The sequence below is a fragment of the Seriola lalandi genome, unplaced genomic scaffold, assembly GCF_002814215.2.
Source record: "Seriola lalandi dorsalis isolate HSWRI2012SDOR001 ecotype SW California unplaced genomic scaffold, Sedor1 jcf7180002054326, whole genome shotgun sequence".
NCBI classification, from domain to species: Eukaryota; Metazoa; Chordata; class Actinopteri; order Carangiformes; family Carangidae; genus Seriola; species Seriola lalandi.
This window is the reverse complement of record NW_019524879.1, coordinates 804,948-829,419: the sequence shown is the minus strand read 5'-3', so window position 1 is coordinate 829,419 and position 24,472 is coordinate 804,948. Positions and strand designations below refer to the sequence as shown.

The window sequence follows — 24,472 nt, the reverse complement described above, 5'->3', positions numbered from 1 at the left end:
CACAACCTCATACACATTGTTTCTTTGGGGTGGGGGCTCAGGGGTTAGGGGGGCCTTGATAACTTAAGGCTCTGTGGCCTTAGTAACCATATGTGTCCTCAAAAGACATATTCTCACACACTTTTTTTCTTTAAAGCATCTGGAAACCAGTCTAATGCACCCACTCCACCTTTCCCCCCTCTACTCCCCTTTTTCAGGAGGCAACCAGGCTCCCCCCTTATCTCATGGCTCAAGTAACTAGTCATGTAGAGAAATGTTGACAAAGGCAAACCAGAGGGAACTTCAGGATTTAGTTTGGACACAAAACTTTCTCTATTTGTTCCTAATTGAAAATGTGTGATTTTTTTTCTCTTTAAGGCAAAATTGATAAAATAAAAAAAACTTTCTTCACTGCACTTTTCCAAAAAAACACTACAAACATGTTCTTGTTGGAGGCAGAGTTCATACCCAGGGCCTCAACCCAAACCATGGATGCCATCGAGTTGTCGCCTGCCCCCTTTGAATGTTAATAGGCCCCTCTCAATTACTCCAAATACAGACACATTTAATTTAGCTTTTGTCTGGTAGAGGGGGGGCTAGAAGGAATGCAGATAAATACTCAGGTAAATACCAGCATAATCAGATCTGTCACACTTCAGCATTGTCCCAGAGGAATGTGTGAATTCCATCTAGAGGGCTCCCAAATAGGTGATAACAGCAGTAATCAAGTACCGTCTGGAAGCAGCCCCCTTACCCGAATGCTTTAAAATGTATTCAACAAGTCTAGGCTCAAAAATCAAGTGTCATTTTTAGTCTCAAATTTCCAATACACAAGTAAACGAGAGAACCCATGATCAGACAAAACATGGGTGAAACAAATCATCTCATTTTCTCATTGACCCCACTTCCTGTGAGTTTCTTCAGATTCACTGAGTGGAGAGGGGTGTGAATACCAAGGTCTTTGCCCATGAATAGAAAGCTTCATGGTTTTTTTTTTTTTTTTATCAGAGCTGGCAATAATAGGAAGAGAACAGATTGGAGAGGAAGGACAGAAGATATTCACAAATCTAATGAGATATATTTTATTTAGGAAAAAGTTTCAGTATAATGAAATAACTTTTTTATAACATTACGGATAAATGCTTGCTTCTCTTTTGCAAGGAACAAATTAGGTTGTGCAAGGCTGGCATTTCTAGTCTATTCGCTACTCTCTGTAACTTAGTCTAAGTATATAATTGTATTCCATCTATGCATCATTAAGTTTCAGAGAGTTATAGTTCAATCCTATGGCTATGTCATGAAATACTCATCACTTGATCACAGTCATTTACAAAGAATTTCATTCTGACATTCCAGCTTTCTGTTATTGCAGTGACTCATCTGGTAGGTTTTACACTTTTTTTTATATACTACGTGACATAATGATTATATGACTGTAAATTAAGCTGAATGGACAGTGAGTCAGACCTAAGGGAATGTAAGAGTTGGGTCAGTCCACAACTTCCTTTTCCCTCCCAACTTCCTTCATATGACTCACACACAACACATCAGTTACATTCCTGGACTTCCATACATACAGAGAGATTTTAATTTTGGCACACACACATAGCTTCAGGCTGCACTGAGCTGTAAAGAATCTACATGGTTCATCTTGCACTTGGAAGACAATGGTGGTCTGAATGTATGCTGCTAACAAGTGTGTCTGTATATCACCACGGCCTGATAACACTGCCTCTACTGTACGCCTTAGTCCCTCATTGTCAATAAAATCAATAGTATAATTCTCTACATTCACACTAATGTTTTTCTTCTCTCTTGGTCTCAGTGCTAATTTGATTAACCCCTAAGTTAGGGGCTAAGTTCAGTAGAAGAAAAGACGTGATAGAAAGAAGAGTTGATATTGGCGTTCCTTTCCACCGCCACAGACAGCTCTTGGTGAGTAAAAGAATGAAGTTTGATGCTAAACTCACAACATATTTTCGAGACTGGTAAGTAAAGAGGTGTTAATGCTAATGTTGGCTATGTAGCAATAGCAAAACTTAAAAATAGCTCCTTTCAAAATCATTCAAACAATTAATCGTTTCGCAAAATAGTTGTTGGTTTAGTTTTCTGTAAATCAGTTGATCAAATTAATTGACTAATCGCATTTGCTCAAAGTTTGAGTAAGATCCCAGAGTTTCCGAAGACCCCAAACATGTCTTGTCATGTTTGAACTTTGGGGAAATGTGTATAAAATGATGCACGAGACATCTGGGGCAGACGTATGAAAATGAATATTTCACTCACTGTAAACATCACATAGCTGAAACTAGCTGACTACGAAACTGTCAGAGAGTGCAATATGATAATTTCTCTTATATTGATTAAACAGTAATTTGACTAAAACTGACTCCCATCACAACAGTAAATAAAGTGAGTGCTTCATACTGGTCAATATAACACAGGGCCAAGTCTGAGGGGGTGACGCCCAACATATCTCAATAGAGTTGAAAACGTGCCTGAGTTCAGGAATGTTTGAGGAGGGGTCTTGAATGGTCGGGCGGGTGGGGGGTTGGGGTTCTGCGTGGGCAGAAGGGCTTTTTGTAGCCTCTAAAGAAGTGCATGACATCATCGGACAGCTCAGAAGAAAACGCCTCCTACTCTTCCAAGAACGGGATAGGATGATGTTGAAATAATTGGAGGAAAGGGAAACAAGGGTTGTGAGTGTGTGAAAGATCAGAGATTATTTTTCATTCAGTACTTTTCCTTTCTTCTCCATTTTTCAATTATTTTCTCCTCTTCTCACACCATCCTTTTTTTTTTTTGGTCCCAAATCGACACTTCAGTCCTCTTTTATCCTTCTCCCCCTCCACCACTTTCCCCCTGAGTCTTTTCTCCTCACGAGCCCCCTCCCCACTATCCCACCACTCCTCCAGTTTTGTGTGGGCCGGAGGGATGGATAAGAATGTCGGACAGGAAACAGTCATTTCTTGACATCACTGTTTCCTCTTCCTTTTGCACGTTTCCTCGAGGTACACTTCGTTCTGTACTCTGCACAGTCTGTCCAGAAACCTTTCCGCCTTTTCTCACTCAGATCATGTCCGTACATCAAGTGATGTCGCATGATGACAGGAACACTAGCTGTGATGTCTCAGATTCCAGTATTTTGTAACAATCTTTTTATTTTTCTCCTCAAACAATGGAGGCTCATGTTTACTGCTTTCAGGATTGAGGAGAAGAAGGTCCACAAAGCCAAAATGATCTTGCTTGCAACTGCCTACAATTAAATCCAAGATTACTGACAGTCTTGCTAGCTATCCATTTATAGTCCTTTGTTTTTACGACAAAAAGGGTGCTTTTAAATTTGGGTGAGGAGCAGCTACACCAGCTTCCAGAGGAGTATGTTTAGCCAGCCTTTGCCATCTGTTATACTTGTCTTCACTTTTCTCTGCATTCCTGAAATATTTGCACCGGCAATTTGGCATTCCAGTTGTTGTTATGCATCATCTTGTCTTCCAGTGAAGACTGGATTTTAAAAATAGAGGAGTGGAGATCTAATGAATCCCCTCTTGGAGCATTTACAAAGCCAAAGTCTAAGAGAAAAGTACTTGTCTGCTTGTCAACTATCAAATAATCAAGCTGGGTTGACAAGGATGTAATCTTTGATATGTTTTCAAATGGTTGTGTTTATTCAGGCTGAGTTGAAGCTTTGTACTGAATAATGGAGAGAAGTGTTTGAAAACCAAATATGTTGCTGATAAAAATACAGCTCTCAAATCTTGCTCAACCCCAAAAAGTGGCTCTTCTCCCCTCCCTGTGTGGCAAAAGAAAGGGTTCCCACTCACTACCCAGCTGTATTTCATGAGAACTTAACCAAAAATGTTCCTCACAATTACTCTCTCTGGCTCCTTATCCATCTCCCTTACCTCAGTCTCATGTGCCGCTCTGTTTAACATTAGGATTTGGCAGAGATCCACTAATTTGTGCTTAAATCTACACTCAAAAAATTGTTCATCTCAACAAGTCATTTAATCTCAACTGGGTGTTTAAATCTAATTTTTCCTCAAAAAGAGCCAGCGGAGTGAGATAATTCCAGTTGTTTCCACAACAATTTCAGTTGTTCTTGGACTTTTCTTGAAACAAATGTTGGTAACTTAAGTAAAGGTGGAGCGAGGCAGAGCGCTGGAGTATCAAGTATCCGGTACCAAGAAGATTACATTTAATTCTTGCATCAGACACAAGTGAAAAACCTCACCTCACTGACACATTCTTGGCACTTATTTAGAGAAGATTTTATCATTAATTGCAGGGTAAAAATTACTTATTATAGTATATAGATACTTGCCCCATTGCAAAAGAGGCCATAACACTATTAAAGAAGGAGGAGAAGGAGGGGTCTGTCACATTCCTGGTCCATTCTCTCAATCCTCCATGTGCCTGGGGGAGGTTAGGGGTTGAGGAAGGAGATTAGGTTCCCTGATGCCGGGAAAGATGAGCACCTGCGGAGACGAGTGGGTCCTGGGGGTCTGAGAGCCCTGGTGGGAGCCTACCATGAGTTTGACCTTATTACTGTAATTTTCACCCCTTTAGGACTATTGTTTGATTCCTGCTGAACTGGTTAGTTTAGTTATCACAAATGGTTTGATTTGATTTGGTTGATGCACTCCTTCCAAGAGCCAGTGTTAGCATTAATAGCTGCTTATTTAGCAGTCTATTAGAAACATTATGACTTCAGAACCAAACTGTCTCCAGTAGTGGAAAGCAACGCAAATAACTCTTATCTCTATCATGTCTTTTCTTCTACTGAAGTTAGCACGCTAACCAGCTCGCCCCAGCCCGTCACGTCACTGTCCGATAGCAACAAACAGCCGACAAAGTTATCAACTAGCCAGAGAATAAAGCTGAACATTTAGCTGCTAAAGAGCCAGATATGTCCCCCAGGAGTTGGTAGAGAGGGAATACCGGACTCACACTTATCAGGTGGCCAGAAATACGACTCCAAATGAATGCTACCTTTGCTCAATGTCTGCTGGATGTCTAATATGTTTGGGCAAGTGGAACGAAAAAAATTAAACAAAACAAAAAATAAATTATTGCAGTTTACTTAGCTTAGCTGATGGATTTCTAATTAATTACTTTTATATCTAACTTTTGTTATTTCAAGTGCACTTGAGGTTGTGACATTTGGTAAGGGAGCATAACTGTATAGTCTCTCAGCAGACTGTTTTAATAGACCATCTGATGGCAATTGTCTGTCTTTGTCTTGGCAGGCGCAGCCAGCAAAGGGATTTGATTTTTGATCAGCTTGCCATCAGCTCATCAGGATTATTTGCTATATTATATTGCTGATTATATGGACTGTCAGAAGTCACTCAAGCTTAATTTCAAAAGCTGATCAGTTTAGAGGCTGAGACAACTGTTGACAAATTGCAGCTTTTTAATAGAGTTCTCTTACTCTCTACTGTCCAGAAGTGTATCCTTAAAGCACCCGATACACAATGACTGAATAAAACATAATTGAACAAATGGCCAGACAGTGATGGATCTTGAGGGACTGAGAGGCTTTCAAGCACTCCAATCTAAAACTCTGCCCCTCTAACACTTTCCTCTGGGATCTCTTCCTTTCTCTGACGGGAGAGAAATCATCCTGATCTCTGGTTGATGGATCAGTGTCTGCACACAGTACAAACCAAAGACGGTACAATTCCTATAGTTTAAGTAAAGTAGAAAAAGATGCAGAACATCTTAATAGGAGTCTTCGACCATAATGAGCATTGTCAGCAGGAATGTAAAAGGAAAATGGGCAAAAGTCCAGAAGGAGCAATCTGGCAGCTGGATTGTGTTATGATGAATATACAGCGTGAATCCATATTGGCGGAGATCAGACAGAGCTTAAGTGAAGGGAGAGGTCCCTTCCACAGGCATGATGAACATTTTGGCAACGCGACTATGTACGTCCCCGGAGTCGAGTCTGAGTAAGTCCATCCTGGAATGAAATCATGGCCACACATATAAACACACACACGCACATACTTACAGTACACACAGAGTGCAATACTTCCACCCTGTAAAAGTTTACACCTGCAGCCAGAAGATTAAAATGTAGCACAAAGAGACTCTAGGTAATAATTTCGGACAATTTCTGACACACCTGGGACCAACAGCATTTTAAAAAATCTGTCAAACTTTTTGACAGACTTGGACTGCTACATGTGTGTAGCAGCAAAATTGGGGGGTTTAGCAACAATTTGCTTTCATTATTAATTAATACATTCTATCCATTATTGTTTCACTGAATAATTTTATTGTTTAGTCTATAAAATGTAAAAAATAATAATGAGTGTCCAGTACAAGTTGCCACAGTCCTTAGCACCATTTTCCAAATGCTGATGCGTGGCTTAAAAACCCCCAAAGAGCTTCGGTGGTTCATGATGATATGAGCTAAAGGGAAGCTGCAAACACTCACACTACACTGAAATTCAACACTATTCCTCTCTTGGACTAACAACTTATAGTGCGCTATCTGACGCCAGTTTTCTACACAAACTTTAGTGAATGAACTAAATGAATCGATTTAATGTGGTGAAACACACCCACGTGGTCCCGTGAGTAGGATGAAACAAACAGATATGCAGCATTCGACTTATGACTGACGTCCGGCATTCCTACAAATAAACACAAACTGCAACGAGCACACTAACACACTCGCATAGTCAGCATTATTTCCCTCTCTAGCCATCCAGAAAACTTCATCTGTCCTCTTTTGCAGCCTGTGAGCCATCTGGGACGGAGCGGCGACTCTCCGGCCAGTGGATTACATCAGCTATGATGTCATTCTTCGGGCTGCCACTGCACCCCATACGCCCACACCCTTGAAACTAGCAACTCAAACGCACATTCACACATGCAGACTTGCATGCACATCTACACGGAAGACAAAGACACCAATTATTACTGTTAATAATGAGATTAACGTGTGAAAAGATTGATAACGCATTATTCACTGTGGTAAACAAAAAGAAATCAAGTCAGAGAGACTGGTTTTAGTCTGATAGAAACTAAAGAGATAAGATGTCTCATTTTGAGTATTCCTAGGAATGTTGGTCATTAATGGCTGACTGTGTGTTAATGTCTTTATCTCTCTTCATCCTTATGTATTTTTACTCCTTCGGGCTCTGGCTCTTTCCTTGCCTCCCTCTTCTCTCTGGCAAAGAAGCATTTTCTGAGTTGTTCCCTCAAAACTCTATTTCCATGTAATATTTATTCTGTTCCTTTCTGTCAAATAACCTGCTGTAAACTCTCAGAGCCTCAGGCCTCCTGTCTGTGCTTTCTCAGCCAATCTGGCACATAAAGAAGGTTAAAACAGACTTAGAGAATGATTTTCAATCAGTGTTTCAGCCAATTCCATGTTTTATGCAAAACTGATAAGAAGTCCCAAAGTCTCTGCCGAGCAGGAAAAGAGACAGCAACCACACGTTCCCTTTTCAAAAAGACCAACAACCATACAAAAAATAAGCCACTCTGAGCTTGGATTCAGCCATTCATGCAATTCTTTTTTCTTATTTAGCTGCATTTTCAGGATTTCTCGTTAACCAAATTAGAACTGTTTCCACACCCCTCCCTTTGCAGGGCACAGTCACCTTGTGTGAACCAGCAGATTCAGTGTTTGTGTTCTCAAACGGGATGGTGGACACTCTGGAAAAAGTAACTCCACACCCTCCTCATACTCTTGTATCATTTAAAACAAATAGTTTCAGTAACTGAATTAAACACCCCATGACAGATGATAAGAGGCAAATATATTTAGTGCAACGTACATATGCCTGTTCTTGCTCATCACACATTCATACAGGCAAACCATACTTAGTCTAACTGATGTTGCTACTAAAGTGCCCATACAGAGGAGTCCAGGATTAAGCAGAACAGAACAAAAAATGTGAGTTATTATCTCACTCAAAGTTGCTACATGTTATTCAGGCTGCTGTGTGACGTGTTTTGGGCTGGTCCTTTAACTGAAAACACTCTGGCATGCCTGATAGGGAAAGATTGCACACATGTGTGTGTGTGTGTGTATGTGTATGTGTGTGTGCATTTGCTCATGTGTCAGTCTTTTGATCTGCAGCTCGTCTTTTGTTGTTTTATGTTGTTATCAGAGAGATCCCTCTTCTCTTCCTGTCTCCCACAATGCTCTGCTGTCTTTATCAGGCTGCACTAGAGGTAGAGCAGTGCTGGGATGTGAAACCTCTATCGTCTCTGTCCTCACTCTATTTTGTAACTCCCTTCCTTTCACTCCCCTGCACTCCTTCAATCTGTTGCCTTGAAGCTCTTTCACAACTTGTTTTCTGTTGTTTGTGTCATTTTTATTCTTGCAAGTGAGAGTGCCAGGCTCAGTCAGCTGGTGTGTTGATTGATCAGTCAGTTCAAATTTCACGGCTTCATTTTCCAATCAAAACAGGTCAAGTAGGGTCCTGCTATAACTGCCACGAGTCTGTTTTAGGGTACACTGAGCGGATCTGCCTTCAGCTCTCATCACGTGAGGGACAAATATGTTATTTTGAGTCGAGAAAAAGAGTGTGAACTGTAAAGTTCAGGAAAAATTACATGTATAATATTTCTATTTGCGTGTAGTGAGGTTGGGTTTAAATACAATCTCCTCAGGTTAAAATATGAATGTTGGGTTCAGGTAGGTTTTTCCGTTTTTGAGCACATCGACTTTTGTGATCTCGTAAAGTATAAGCATCAGAACATTCACTTGGCGCTGGTTGGCAGGATTTTAATATCAGAAGGGAAAGTCGTTGCGAGGCGGGCAGGGCCGCTGCATATTAATTTAGCATGATTAGCGTCAAATCACTTGGCGACAAGTATGATGAACTCACAAGCGGTAAGAGACAGGTGGAAATGAAATCAAATTAAAATTTACAACAGTTTTTCAGAAATGATTTTGGTGACTTGTATCCAAGCCAGAAAGTAATATTGCATGTTATCTCTGCCTGAAAACCTTCACACATTGATCTCCGTTAGAGAATAAAGTAAGAGTTGGTTTTTTTTGGACAGGAAATGGAGTGGTCTGCAGCCTCTGTTGGTCTATGTGTAAGTGAACAAGATTTAAGCATTCCTGACAATGTAAATATGTGGTTCCCCTTGTTTCTGTTCTATATCTTTCCATGTTACTAATTAACTTACAGTACACGTCCACAGGCGCAACTACTTCAACAACCAAATTCGTCTCCACCAGTCTACATGCCACATCAACTCATATACTCTGAGCAGGGTATCGGGTTACTCTGTGAACGGACAGGATCGCTTCATTAAATATCTTATTAAATAGGTTATTTGACAAAGGGCTATGTGACATATTTCAGTGTTTTAAGTAGTATTGGGTTACTCCTTCCCCTGGGCTATAACATATTATGATGTGCGCAGGTTGCTTTGTGCGGGGCCTGGGTCACGGCCTGCTAAATATTTGGGGAGGGCGTACACGCCCCTGCAGCCCTCCCAGACTGAGGGAGACATGATAGAAATGACAATGAAAATAAACAAACGCAGCCTTGGAGATAGGAGATGGACAGGGCAGGTCAGTGCACATAAAATTGATCCAGTTTATTACTGGGAAGTGATTATCTAAGGTTTAAATCTTCCACAAGACCACAGTCCTCTTTAGATATTTCCACTTTATAAGAGCAACATTTTGAATAGTCCATTACTGTAAACAATGAGACAAATGAGCCCTACCTTTGTGTCCATTAGCTTCTGCTACAAAAGACGATTTGGCATTGGGCGGTTCTGAGAGAAACTTCTTGCGTTTGTCTTGAAGCATCACAAACCAAATTTATAAATTCAGAAAGCAGGTGCATGTACTGTATGTGAGTTAACATTTCCATGGTCTCAACTGATGGGTTTAAGAATAATGAGAGAAACAGAGAGAGAGCGAGAGAGCGAGAGAGAGTATGTTGAGTATCTGTGTGTGTGTGTGTGTGTGGCTCCTATGTGAAAAGCCCATGTAGGTGTCCCCTGTGTGTTGACAAAGGGATTAGTTTAGGATCAAGTAGATCTTGCAGAGCCATGAAGACATCTGCAGACAAGAATTTGCACACACACACACACACACACACACACACACACACACACACACACACACACACACACACACACACACACAGAGAGACTGAAAACTGACCCCACACAAACAAGCTTACCTTCTGCCACCGCTGAAGAAACAGTACAAAATCCCAGACACAAACACACACAAACATTGCCACTACTTACCACACAGACCACAGGAACAGCACCCAAAGTCACACTGTGTAAATACACAACAGGCTATTGACAGAAGAGACACAGTCTCTCTCTCACACTCACACTCTCTCACACACACACACACACACACACACACACACACACACACACACACACACACACACACACACACACATATATTCTTATATACGTATATATGTATATAAACACACCTTCTGCCAGGGTGTTGTCCTCTGAGTGTCCATTCAGGCTGGTCATGCTGGAGATCTGGCCATTTTTCTGCAAAGACTGAAAAAGAGACAGAGAAAGGACACTCTGAGTCAAGAGGTTTGTTTGCCTTTTGGTTTTTTTTTATCTGAATGCAGTGGCGTACATGAGCGAGAAGTTCAATATATTAGAAAATACTATGACAGGATTCAATTTCTTTAATAGACTTAGATAAGATCGATGCAGCTCTCTTCACAGAGGCGGTGTTCAACTACAGTTTGTCGCCACTCGCCCTCATACACTCTGTAATGCTTTTAAAAATAATGCCAACCAGCAAAGACAACCGGCCCATCATGTTTTACGATCAGCCTACAAGAGGCTGTTAGAGCCATAAATGGCATGTGTGCTGCCACTGCTTTCTAAAGCCATAAATAGTTTAATTATCAGGCAGGACAATTTATTGGTCAAAGACGAAAACACCAAAACAAGAACCAAAAATGGGTTGATTCACCTCAGGCCACTTTCACAAGGACTCATTAAAATGATTATGTTGTTAAGTCAGCTGATTTTGTTTGACACTAAAGTTAGCAATCAAGTCCGAAAAAGAGCAACAGAAATCCAACACTAACCTGTTAACATACCAACACCACAGCAATCAAGAATATTATAGGATTACTGGTGATACAACAGATGATTAAAAAGTACAGTATTACAGCCATTTTTCATTATGGACACAATACAAGTGTGTTAACAAGATTCGACCTGGCTAACGGAAGTGGAACTGAAGCTTGACAGAGTTTTTTTCTGGCAGCAACCAGCTCAGACTGACAGCCGTACAATAGCAAGCAGAGCCAGAGCTTTTGTCTGTCCCGGCCAGGGGAGAGGGAACCAGAGCCTCCCCACAGAGCTGCTAATCTAACTAATGGACAAGTCAGGCTCCATTCCCAGCAGCCCAAAGTCCTGCAGGAAAGTCCTGAAAAATGACACCGCAGAGAAGGCACTCTGCTGGGGACAGATTGGAGAGAGATTGACTAAAAGTTAAAAAAAAGAAAGCGAGAGCAGGTTGGAAGAGTGGAGGGAGGGAGGAGTAGAGCTGTCCTACATGGTGCTGTAACTGTTTGGGAGGAATACAACAAAGACCTCTGCAGAGAGGGGAGGAGTGTGTGTTACTGCATCCAAACAAAAGAGAGAGAAGAAGAAATGAAAATGTTCAGGGATGTAGAAATGATCAAGCTGAAGTTGTGAATACAATCTAGTAAATTCTCTCCCATATTTTCGTTTCTTATGCGCACCCTGTCCACCTGTTAGACAATCCCTGATTTGACAAGTATAACGTTTACAGTTCCAACTATTAATCATTTTCATTTTCTTTTTTTCTCCATAATGCTTGTTTTGTCCAACCAGCAGTCTAAAACCCAAAGATATTAAATTTACAAAGATACAAATAATTTCTTATTTGGAACCAGGGAATGTTTATTATTAATTGATAATCAGTTATTCAAATAATTAGTTAGTAGGTAGTTTAGTTTTTCTGTCGGTCATCAGGTTGTAGGAAGCACCAAATATGGAAACACTCCAGTCAAACTTCGATGTGATTCTGTCCCGGTACATTTGGCTGCATTATGTGGAAAATCTGGACACACACACACACACACACACACACACACACACACACACACACACACACACACACACAAACACACACACACCTAAAATACACTCTTGCTCTCTGTCAATACTGCAGCAACCCTGGCCTCTCCTAGTTCATTAATTAGGCGGCTACACTTCAGGCCAACGAACTTGAGTCACTCATTTGTTGGATGCACAAAATATCAGGATTTTGATTGTGTTGGCTTCTTTTCTGCCAAACTCCTTCAGTGGTGAGGCGGCTTCTACTGCAAGTGACTGTGATTGGCTGCAGATGTAATCAGACATCTCAGAACAAAAAAATAAAATAAAAACACAATACAGCTATGCTTTTTATTCTTGTTCGGCGCGAGCCAAGTGCTCCCACCCTGCTAACCTCGTAGAGACACGGAGAACCCCTCGCAGTGAGGTCATGTGCAATACAGTTCCTTAAGTGCTCATGGTGCCCTTCTGTCTAAAAGGCTTGATCCACCCAGGAACACAACAGTTGAGCAAAAACATGCGAGTGTAAATCAGAGCACGGTTTATGTAGCTACTACATCCTCTTGGGAAAAAGGAAAGGAGATGGATAACATTTGACATTTATTTGTGTAAAGCAATGCCGTGACCATTTGCAACCTGCATGTGAGCAGGGCCCACATGTTGATTCTTTACAAGAAATAAGAAATATATTTGAAGTTTCAGATTCTTATTGCATATGAGAGGCCTTCACACTCACACACATAAAAAGCTGATTGGTTCAATTGGTTTCACGCAGAGGAGGGCGACCCTGTCACTTTTGTCCTTTTAAAGCAATCGGGACCTCTGATCAGATTTGGTGTGTGAGCCCACAGCTGACCTCCAGACCTGCAGCGACCCCGCCCTCCCCTGGCCAACCTCATGACTGGCATTCCCAGCATTCCTTGCCCTCTCTTCACCAAAATTCCACAGATCCCCCCCAACACCTGACTCTTCCCTCTTTTTTAAGCCCGCCTCCCCCAAAATGTTCACCCTTGGGCCACCTCTGTCTTTAAGTTACTTCATAAGCCCCCTCTGACCCCCGTCAAAATGCCACTCCTTCTTACGGGTGTCAAAAATGTTGCCGCTATATTCCCACCACAGCAAGTGCAAGCAATGGCAAGAGAATCTGGACTGGCAGGGAGGGACTCGGGATCGGGATAAATGAAGTTATTGGGCCATGGAAACTCCGCCCAGTGTAGGAAGTATTGTGTCCCATCACAAACCTGCAACGAATATGTGCCTATTCATAAACTGTAACCACTCTAACCATACCATAACGATATTTTATTTGCTATAAAAACAATATTTTTCTAACGATAACTGCGCCAGTTTGCATACACAGATATTGGATAAAGAGAGGAGATTTTTAAAAGATGTTGGCTTTACACATAAAGATTGTTGTCACTGAACCTTTTGGGGTTTTGGAGAACGATCCGCCATCATTGTTATTTGCGGTGACAGAAGTGTGAGACTTTGATGCATGAATGTGGATGTAAATGTTTGATGTCATGTCGTTCTGCTACTGTTCAGGGCTGACTAAATAACATTTTTTAGAAGGTGTGTATCAGAGTGATGTTTTTTGGTTTTTGTCGCAAAATGGAAATAAAATAAATGTTGAATGTACATTTTGAGAAAATTCAAGGTTAAAAATAAAGGTTAAATTGGATCTACATGCCTGTCTGACTTTTACTTATGGACTCTTAGGTTTAAACTTTTCACCTTGCTTCAACACTTCTGGAGTGAGTCATCAATATTTGTGTTTAACAACTCTCACGTAACCAAGCAAGGAAAGAGGATTTTTCTCTAAAGGATCTCATATCCCTCTCGCACAGAAATGACTCAGAGTGCAGGGAGGAGGTGAAGGAATTATAAGAATTACAGTTTTAGTTTATCATCTCAGTGAACTGAATCTGAACTGACCCAAAAACTGATACCGGCACTTCGTCGTTGTTCTGAGCTGCTTTGAATTCCTTTCAGTTCAAGTCCCCGGATGGAATATGTAAGTTTCACTGCCAGTTGTGCATTTTTTTGACGTCTGCCTGGTCAACATGGTCTGCCACAAAAAGACCCAAAGCCAGACTTAGACCTGCTGCTGCAAAAAATGCATGAAGGAACAAAACATCTGCTACAACAAAACAACAGCAGGGGCGAAAAAAAACAACTAACTGTTTTGTTTTCTGTCTGGTTTACCATGTAACATGATCAAATCTAAATTAGTTTAGCAGCCATAATTCTATCTATAGATAGATGTGTCCTTTCTGATCTGCATCTATAGGCTTAGAGGATTCATGGGCTTGAGTAGCGCTTTGAGTTTACTAAGTTCACTAGGTGCATTAAGCCTCAAGGACAAAGTATCAGTAAACTACTCCTGCCTCTCTTACAGCCTCTTTCCTTTCTGCTCATTTGTTCTTGGTCTCATCTCCATTTATCACAAGAGGCTTAATACTCACAAATAATGACTTTATCCCTCGCCCTCCCTCTCTGCAGCCTCTTCCATTTAAGTGCTTATACGCATCCATTAGGCAGCAAGCAAGACTTCAGACATAACAGAAATAACTGCTTGAGTAACATCAGCTGCAAAACAAAACTACAGCTACCTGCTGTTTAAGGAAATGACTGAATTAATCTATATATTTTGTGTCACGATTCTTAAAGATTTTTCAAATCTTCAGTAGGAACAAGAGTAGTATTGCAAGACAGACATATACTCCACTATATCATTATGACCTTTTCATGGGATTTGTTGACAATATGTAAAATACTGACCGATTCCAGTCTTATTCTTGAAACAAAACAAAAATGGCATGTGGCATGTGTTTCCAAAGTGTCACGTTACCTGGGAGAAGGAAACTGTTTCACCCTGTCGAGCCCCCCCCCCTTGACATTTCACTTTAGAGTGTTTTTTTTTACACAGTTGTGTTATTAGTGATTTCACCTGTGCTGCAGCATCATTGGCTTCGACTAAGGTGTTGACGGAATAATTTGTTCGTGCACTGGATCACTAAAGCATGCACACGTTAACAGTGCTCTGTTTGCATGACATGGAGCTGAACCTTCAGCTCATGGAGCCACAGTTCTTGGCCAGCAACAATATTTTTTGACTGGAAAACTCTGGTAGTAAGTGCGTTCACAAACCTTCAGACATTTAAACATTGTGTGAAATTGTTTTTGGCGCGCCTTTAATGACAAACAAATACCACAAAAACAAATGCCTTAAGATAATAAACATAAAATCTTTCCCATCTGATTGCAGTAGCCAGCAGTTTCAGGATCAGCAGTGTTAAAGATTAGATAGTCTCCTCTGCCATTTTCCTATGACCTTTTTTTTTCTCACTTTACCACTCTTTCTGCTTTCACTTTCATCCCCAATTTTATCTTTGATTCTTGTTTCCCTCTTATCTGCCTCTCTCATTTACTTCTTGGCTGCACCTCTTTACTCGGTGGCTCCTGAGGAGAGGCGACCCGCTGTCTCCTAAATCACTCCACAAAGGCCAGCGGAGGAGATTTATATGCCTTAAACCAAACACAGTATGCAGGAGGAGGGGGTTAATGGAAAAGAAGAGGGTGACGCAGTTGGCCAGTCACATCTCAAAACCCAGACCTCTAGTCTCAGGACAGCTTGAGAGAAGAGGCTGAACTAAGTAGGCAAAAAGAGGATTGGTGACCTTTATTTAAATCTGGTCTGCTCAAATTAAACCGAAGAGGCTTGTCTTCATAATGGTATCAGATAGAGAGCAGGAATAGTTTAAAGGAGCCTTAAACTGAGGGTGAAATTGATTTGGGGGGCTCACGTGTACAAAAGGTCTGCATTTGATTCCGTTTCCTTTTTAAGATTTATACAATAAGTTATTATCGAGATGGATTTAAAGGTCTAAGTCTAAAGTACAGGGTTAATGCAGCAGAATAGTGGATTGAGTAAATCTGAGAATCCTTGAAGAAATAAACAGATATCAGATACAGTCAGCTAACATTTTCCAGCTCACCACAATACTAGCTATGAACATCAATCATTACACAACGGCGATGAAGCGGGAACAGCAGCCATAAACCGTCTGCATCTGGCCGACGTGTCATTTTATTGCCAGTTTGTTGACAGTGACTCAGCTGAGGTGCTGCTGAAAATGCAGGAGGAGAAAAACATAACTGTTGAGCGCTACTTTAGCATTTCAACCTTGTACAAACTGGCAGTAGGAGATAATAGGCTTTCAGACTCTCTGTGGGGTCGTAGGGTTTTTTTTCGGGATAGTTAACCCCACAGCCTCTGACCTCTGAGGTGTGGACAGTCGCAGGGAAGACGAAAGGAAGAGGACGCCGTCAAAGGTGGGAGGCTGGGCGCGACTGGGGGGACGGGGAGCGGAGAGATAAAAACAGAGCAGTGAGAGGAGGTGAAGCAGAGACGTGAAGACAGGAAAGGAGAGACGAAGAAGAGAAACAGAGGGCAGAGTGAGGAGGAGGAGGAAGAGGAAGAGGATGAGGAAGAATATGCTCTGAGTGATGAGGAGTAGGCCTTCCATCTATGGGTTAATTGTTGGCGGCTCTTACTGATTTTAGAGCAAAATATCCAGATTTTTTATAGGAGCAGACGCAGAAACATTGTGTTTCCTGCTACAAGAAGACACTCTTCTTTTGGTTACAGGAAGTGAAGAGAACAATGCAGAGAAAATTCTAATAAACTGCCAAAAACAGTCTTTCAAAGTACTCCAAAAAGTCATTCGGGCATTTTTGCGAAACACATTTGTTTTCTTGCTGACAGCTGCGTGAGAAGATTGACACAACTCTCTAGTGTGTGTGATAAATATCGATCGTCTCCATAAAACCTCAACTTGCAGCGAGAGGTATTTAACAATAAATATTTCACCCAGGTCTGACGGGAGGCTTCAGGGGCCCGTGTGACCGTGATGTCCGTCTCCCTCTCCCCTTCATGTCTATTCACCCCTGCCAGCCCCCAATCGATTATCCCTGACCCCCACATTCAGTAGATACCAAAGATCAAGCCCGACAAGACCCCCGAAGAACACTCTCACTGTTTCCACAAGCCATTAACTCCGCTCAGGTGCTCAGACTGAGGGTACCTGTGATTCTGTGCGCACATCGTGTGTGTGTGTGTGTGTGTCTGTGCAGCTCAGAGTGGAATAAAGAAACACTGAACAAGTCAAGCAAAGCCAAACAAGAGATAGTAAGTCTGACAACATTAAGTCATATCCAGATGTATGAAGGATTTACAGTGGTAACTATCCACTCTCCTCCTTCTTTTCCCTCTGCCAGTATTCCCTCTGTCGTTCCAGCCGTCTCGTCCACTTCTGCTCTACATACACACCAGGTTAGAATGTGTGATTTTATTTATGGTGGCTTTCGGGAAGAGAGGCAGGCTACAATAAATCTGTCAACTCTTCGCTGGCAGACACAATTTGTATATGGACACCCTGTCTGTCTGTGTGTTCGTCCAAAGGTGTGGCTGCCAGCTTTTCTATCAGTTTATCCCTAATGGATGAAAGTCACATTGACTCTTGTGTTCGGCTAAAAGTTAAAAAAGAAACTGTCTTTCAATTCATGAGAAAAAATAACTGACCCGTTCTGCTTAGATTAAACTCAAACTCAGTAATATGATAATTTTAAAATAGGTTTGACCACCTCAAAAATTCTCATTATATCAGGATGAATTACTTTTCATTTCAAGTTTTATTGCTATAATCAGAGCAGTAGATATGAGACTTCAGACCTGGACTCAAAATAGACACAGGTCACAAAATGAGGACAAGCCTGAATAAAATACATATTATATATATATACATATAAAATTCCTTGTTTCCACGATCATTTACATTCATCCAGACATGCAGGGGTCAGCTCAGCCTTGTGTTATTTTCCATAAATAGGATCCCAATAGGTTCCATGCATTGGAAAAGTACTGTATACGTCTGTATACGTTTTAAATCTGGGGAAAATAGAGGACTGAGGTTATATAAGACAGATAACCTGAGTTTAGGCAGTGCAATGTGGACTGGGAGAAAGAAGGTTGGATGGGTGCATCACGAGACTAGAAAGAAACACTAACATTCACGTTTGAATTTTGACCTAAAATCCAAGAGCAATGAAAAATGAATAAGACAGCGTCTGCAGCTCCAGGATGACTACACACCTTGAATATTTATGCACTGAGAGGAATTTGTGTCAGTTATTTAATAACTCCTCTAACACAGATTTTAAAGCAAATGTTCAGTTGTTGTTTCATGTTTATGGCCAGCTCTCAGACACTTGTGATTTGACATGGACTTGCCCAATATATAAGACCATATCTTTGGAAAGGATATTTTGCACAAAAAAAAAAGAAGAAAAAATATATATTCATGATGTGCAGTCCACAACCTGTAAGCACTGGAAACCACATCTATCAGCTTGTGTGACTGTCAGCTGTGTCTGATTTCAGCCTGGTTCACATACACATTGTGAGAAGAGAACCTGAGGGACACTGAATTAGATAAATAAAACACCAGAAGGATAAAATAAGATGAGACTCAAATGTGTGTGTCCTTCTGTGAGTGTTTGTCTGTGTGTGTGAGAGAGAGAGAGAAAATGAAAGCTAAAAAGACTTGAGTAACCCTGAAGCTGCAGTGTCCACACACCTGTTAGCTGTCATTTTAGGACAACAGATGAAACGTCCTCCTCTACCTACATCAGAGCATCACTGACCCTTTCACCCCAAGTCTCTATACCTCCCACAATTTGTCTGTTTTTTCATCACCCCCCGTCCCTTCATCTGTGCGGCTGCTACACTTGAACAGCAAACGGAGCCAAACAACAACAACAGCCTTGTTGCAGCAAAGACCCCACAGGACACGATCATAATCAGGCCGCACTGGCCAGCATTTGACCCCAGGGGCCTGCCTCTCTAACTGGGCTGAAATAACAAATCCACCCCCTTCACTGACCCCCCCTGTCATGAATCTCTAAATATCTCTGAGCCCTGATAAGCATCAGAGCTCCAGAGTCATATGTGAGAAAAGAAGATGACTGGTGGTGGTGGGTGGAGGGTTGTCTGGAACACATTCAGATGCTATAAACATGGTTTTCATTAGTATGATACTTAAACCAGACTTTGTTTTTTATGGCTTTAGGCCTCAAATTACTCATAGATTATTGCCCCACCAATGTCTGCACATTTGATCTAGGTTTTTGGCACATTCAGGGTTAAATATGTCCCTTAAACCCAGAGTTATCAAAACACAAAGTCACATATTTTTGGAGAGTGTACGTCATCAGGAGGCAGCACGTATGGCTCCTTAAAGTTGAAATCTGTACATACCTCTCCAGCAGCAGCAAGAAGCAAAACAGAGAGTTCACACATTACAAAGAAGGGACTGAAAAAGAGTTGAGTTGAACATAATTGGAGTTGGCCACAACTCTAATGATCTTAATTTATTTTCTATCAGCACAGACAATGAAATCTTAGCTCTGTGGGGTACTTTCCTGAAGATGTTGCAACACGATCATGTTGCTCTGTTCATGTGCAAACATAAGTTAACTGGAATACTGTTTGGACATATAATGTTCCAATTTGACTGAAGATGTATTTTATACTTTTGTTGAGTTTGTATTGTATAACTGTAGTTCTTATCTATGTAACGGTGTCAACTTGAACAGGTGCGACTCAACAAAACCGATCAACATTTCTTAACAACAGAGTTCAGAGTTTTGCAGAAATGTGTTCGTGTTTTGTGATACTAAATTATACATATGGAAATATCAATAAGAAAACATAAAAACTAGCTTTAGCAAACATAAAATTGGTTAATGAAGTTAAATTAAAACTGCCTTGATTGATTGATTTTTTTGTCAGAGTGGGGGCAATGGAACAAGGTAAAAACCCAACATTAACATTATCACCTTGTAGGGTAAAAGTGTTAGCACATAGTGAGAAACATGTTTCTGAAAATCATGAATACCTGGTGAATACCTGCCCAGAACACACCAGGATGGCCGAGTGGTTAAGGCGTTGGACTTAAGATCCAATGGACATGTGTCCACGTGGGTTCGAACCCCACTCCTGGTAAAGTCTTTACATGCACAGGAGCCACATTAGCTATCGAATATACATGTATAAATAGCTCCTACATTATTCAGTACCAAAGACATTTATAGAAGTACTCTCATCCTACAATTAAACAATTTGTTCCAGATTCATTTTATCTTCTCCAACTGAAGATGAAACATAATGTCCCTGATCCGTCTGACATGGGGATGGAGGTTTTGAGCTCTTCCAGTTTAAAAGCATTAGACACCATGACCAATGAGGAAGTGATGGCCACCATGTTATGCATGTTTGATGGCCAGTCACAGCCGCCAGGTCTTAAGCTAACATTAAAGAGCACGGGTCAAAGTTTGAACAGAAAACTTTGTGCATAGAGCAGAGCATGTGCAAAACTTCGGTTTGGTGAACAGTTTCCTATATGAGCCCATATCTATTGCTCGAGGAGGAACTTGTTCTAAAACTGCGTTCCACAGATCATTAGAGGTGTGCCAAAATCTTGTTCCCACTCGTGTCCTTTTAAAGACCTTTTTCTCACATGTTGCTGGGAGCCATTTCATTTTAACACGGTTAAAAGAGACATGTGAAAGAAATCAGCTTTAAAAAAAAAAAAAGTCTCATTACTTTCATTGGTCAGCTTAACAGAGCAGCAACAGTATATGGGTTTCCACTAATGCAATTATCTAGTCTAAAAAAACGTGAACGGCCTCGTCACGCACAAACACGTTAAGTCATGGTGGCTTGTCTCAATCATGCAGAAATCTCTGCTACAACTTGGAAAATGTGTTTGTTGCTGTCACCAGACTAATGCACTATTTATGAAATATTGCAGTCTTAAGAAAGCAGGCCAAAATCCTTCTCATGTCTGATCAGTTGGGTAATTCAGAGACAATCAGGATATATTATATAAGCAGTGAGCAGTTGTTTGGCATTTAAAACAACATTTCCCTTCAGCTCAAATGAGTGAGCAGTGACCACCTCATTGACTTTGCTGTATGTTTCTAATTATCCTGGGACAGCGGTGGGCATCATAAGACACCACTTAAAGAGTCCAAACACAACAGCCCATACAGTGTATGGTTTGTGACGAAAAGCACTTTAACTTTGTGACGACACGACTTCTTTCAATCATAGCTGGAGTCTGGTTTGTTGTTGGAGGAGGAGACATGTTTTGCATTTTTGGATATCATCCATCTCGAGTTGGTGACATGAAGTTCAAAATGCTAATAGGAGATTAAAAATCATGTAAATTGAATGAAAAACAGGCCTTTATCAGGGATGAGGAAATTGGTTAATTTATAGTTTTCCTTCAGCAATGGATGTAAATGAAGTTTTAAAGTTAATGCACACAATTCCTTTTTTTGATGACTTACAAACCCTCTGTCTGCACAAAGGCCCCTCTGATGTATTATCAGAACAACACTGTACTGCAGGAAGTGGAGCTGTACATTGCGGTCAGGACGGTGAGAAAAAAGACAAGTAACAAAGAAAGACGTGCTGGATAGTCAGGGGGTTCATCCTACAGCAAGATAATGACCCGAACCATGAGAAGACAAGAACCAGACGATGGCTTCACACGATGTAAGAGCAGCACAGTCTCCAGACTTAAACCCCATGGAGCTGGTTTGGGATGAACTAGTTGAAAGGTGAAGTGCAACACTCATGGAAACTTCTGCAGCAGTGTTGGGACGAACTCTCTGAACAATATTTGACAAATTTGTCACAAATTATTCGGCTGCTAGATGATTAAAAAACTTAGATTCAGTTTAGTTCAATGAGAAGTTTGCATGAGTCCTTTTTGCAAAATCTCCAATTGTTTATTTGCTCTAGGCTTTAATTTCAGAAACACTGAGACATTGAATTATGTAAAAAGAAAAAAAAACTTCTGGGAAATTGGAGGTGTTGTTAAACTTTTGACCAGTAGATTAAGTAGCATAATAAATGTCCCTGAGGGAAACGCTGTCTCATAAAAATGATGTTTATATAGAGAGACCAGGATTTGAATCATGTGCCCTGCTACATCTCATGCTTGAAGTCAGAGCTGACTTTTTCATAGATTAACTACAAACTTTTCCGCACAAAGCGCTTTGAGTGTGAGACCATAACAATTAAACCATGAATCAGGCTTTCATTGCCATGAGCAGCTACAGTAACAAATAAATGAGGTACAAGTGGTACAAGGGTACAATGTTTTTGCAGATACATCCTGTATGGAGATTTTGCAACTTTGCACATACAGTAGATTCATTCAAAATATTTCCTCATTATATTGATAAAAAGGAAGACATGTTTTTCTTAAAACATATTTGCTGGTGTAAATTAGTTGCATATAATGGAAACTTCAGGAGACAAAAAAGTGTATTTAAAGTATGAAAAGCAGGTGAACATGCAGGCAGAACAGCGCTGGCTGTGTTATATTGTGGTATACTATATTGTTTGGTTATTGTTTTGTTGCATTTACAAATAAGCAGCATTTCATGGTAAGCCTATATCTGATTGAGGTGGACATAGTTTTTATCTTATGTTGGCTAGTTTAATATCACATAGAGTCACATTTTTCTATTCTTATTGCAGGATTTTTTAATTCTTAATCTCCAAAGTCATCACTAACAATTACCCTCAAATTAAATATAGTGGAGGAAAAGTACAATATTTTCCCTGAGCTGTTGTGGAGTTGAAGTATAATGTAGCATGAAATGGAAATATTTAAGTAAAAAACCCTGAAAAGTGTCCTGAGGTACAGTAGTTGAGTACATGTGCTGAGTCACTTCCCACCACTGTTTGTCACTGTGATTGGACAGGAACTGTGATGTACGAGTCGTGTGTTTGGTCAATACAGTAAATCTCAGCCGAAGAGATTGGACCCACTGCAGCGCAACTATGATTCACTGTTTGTCCTTCAAATGTTCTGACTCCCACCAGCACTAAAGACACACCGTTATAAAACACCCCCACCCCACACACACACACACACACACACACACACACACACACACACACACACACACACACACACATGACCTCATACATCCTCCACTCTGCTCTGTGATGCAGTTAGTGCTGCATCAGGACCAGGGCCGATGAAAAATGGATGATGTGCAAAAAAAGAGCAGAACAGAGAGGAAGGCAGCAGAGAGGTGAACAGGTTCATGAAAGAAGGGATGACAGAGGAAATGAGGAACACTGTAAATAACCAGCCCCAAAAAAAATGACCTGATGGAGCTGTCTGATGCTGAAAACCCAGTGATTCGGGGAGAAGGTTCTTTAGCTGACAACAAAGATAAAGAGGAAGAGAGAAGGAGAAACACACGGTTGACTCCCATGAATGGAATACAAGTAATATGAAGGTTTTGCGTTCTTCCTCACTTATTGTGTGACAGGCAGATAAAGGCTCATTTCACATTGTATCTTCAGCTTCCATTATCACTGGGGGGCAGACGCTGTGACTGTGAGTGGATACTTCCAGAGGCTGTTTACTGAGGTATTTACAGCTGTGAGGAGTGAGGATTACGTATGTGTCCTGGAGACGCTGCTTTTACACCTTTGCAACATCTGGATAATAAGCGTCGGAAACCTGTAGAAAAAAAAGGTTGTCACTAAGGCTTCTTGGTCGCATTTACACGATCTACTGAAGAAGCTACTGTAAGTGAGGTACTTTACATCGTCTTTCTCTAAACCAAGACCACCATCTTTCCCGAACCCTAAAGGGACGTTTCAGTGATTTGGTATTGTGCTTTCATGAAGCTGGGGAACTCACAAGAGTCATATTATATTAATTTTAAAAAAATAAATAGTTGGTCAAAATGGATTCAGCAGACTGACTTGTGGTTCCCAGTGCAGAGTCAAGACCCAAAAACACTGGATTCCTTATTCCCCATAACGCAACTTGATAGCATCATTTGTCAGCCTCTCCCAGCCATGCAAATGCCTAAACCTGCAGGATATGAATTTTCACAATGGGCATATGGGTCGTTTGTTAGGGACTAACAGAATACCAATTTTGTCATTTCGGTGTGAGGACTTTTTTTTTTTTTTTTATGTAAGACACATCCTAATAAGTTTTGTCCTGCTCTGTGTAAGTGTTACAGTTGTTTTACATACTGCCAGCCCCGTGGGATAAAGAGCCATTTTGGTTGAGTTCTTGCAGACAAAATGGGAAGCCTGGTGCATCTGCACTGTTGTTTTTCCAGAGTAAGAACTAACAGGTACATGGACAGATTGAAAGATGAATCATGGACCAAAAAGAGAAGAGGGTGAAACAACAGCAGAGGCAAAGATGGGTGAGCAAGTCCACAGAGGCTCGTGATGTAATGGATGTAAGATGCTATTTTCAGCACATTGGAGGAGCCAGCACAGACTTCAACAGAGACTGTTTTT

General features: G+C 40.9%; 1 protein-coding gene and 1 non-coding gene across 2 annotated transcripts in view; one reads left to right on the top strand and one right to left on the bottom strand.

Annotated features, from left to right (window-relative positions):
* akap12b (A kinase (PRKA) anchor protein 12b) overlaps nt 1-24,472 on the bottom strand; it is a 45,748-nt gene that overhangs the window by 13,088 nt on the left and 8,188 nt on the right. Inside the window, exon 2 of the mRNA XM_023407059.2 lies at nt 10,428-10,503. Within this exon, the coding sequence (XP_023262827.1) occupies nt 10,428-10,503 (76 nt within the window). The remainder of the gene's footprint in view (nt 1-10,427; nt 10,504-24,472) is intronic.
* Nucleotides 20,037-20,119, top strand: trnal-uaa (transfer RNA leucine (anticodon UAA)). Its single transcript has one exon. It is a non-coding gene; the product is annotated as a tRNA-Leu (tRNA).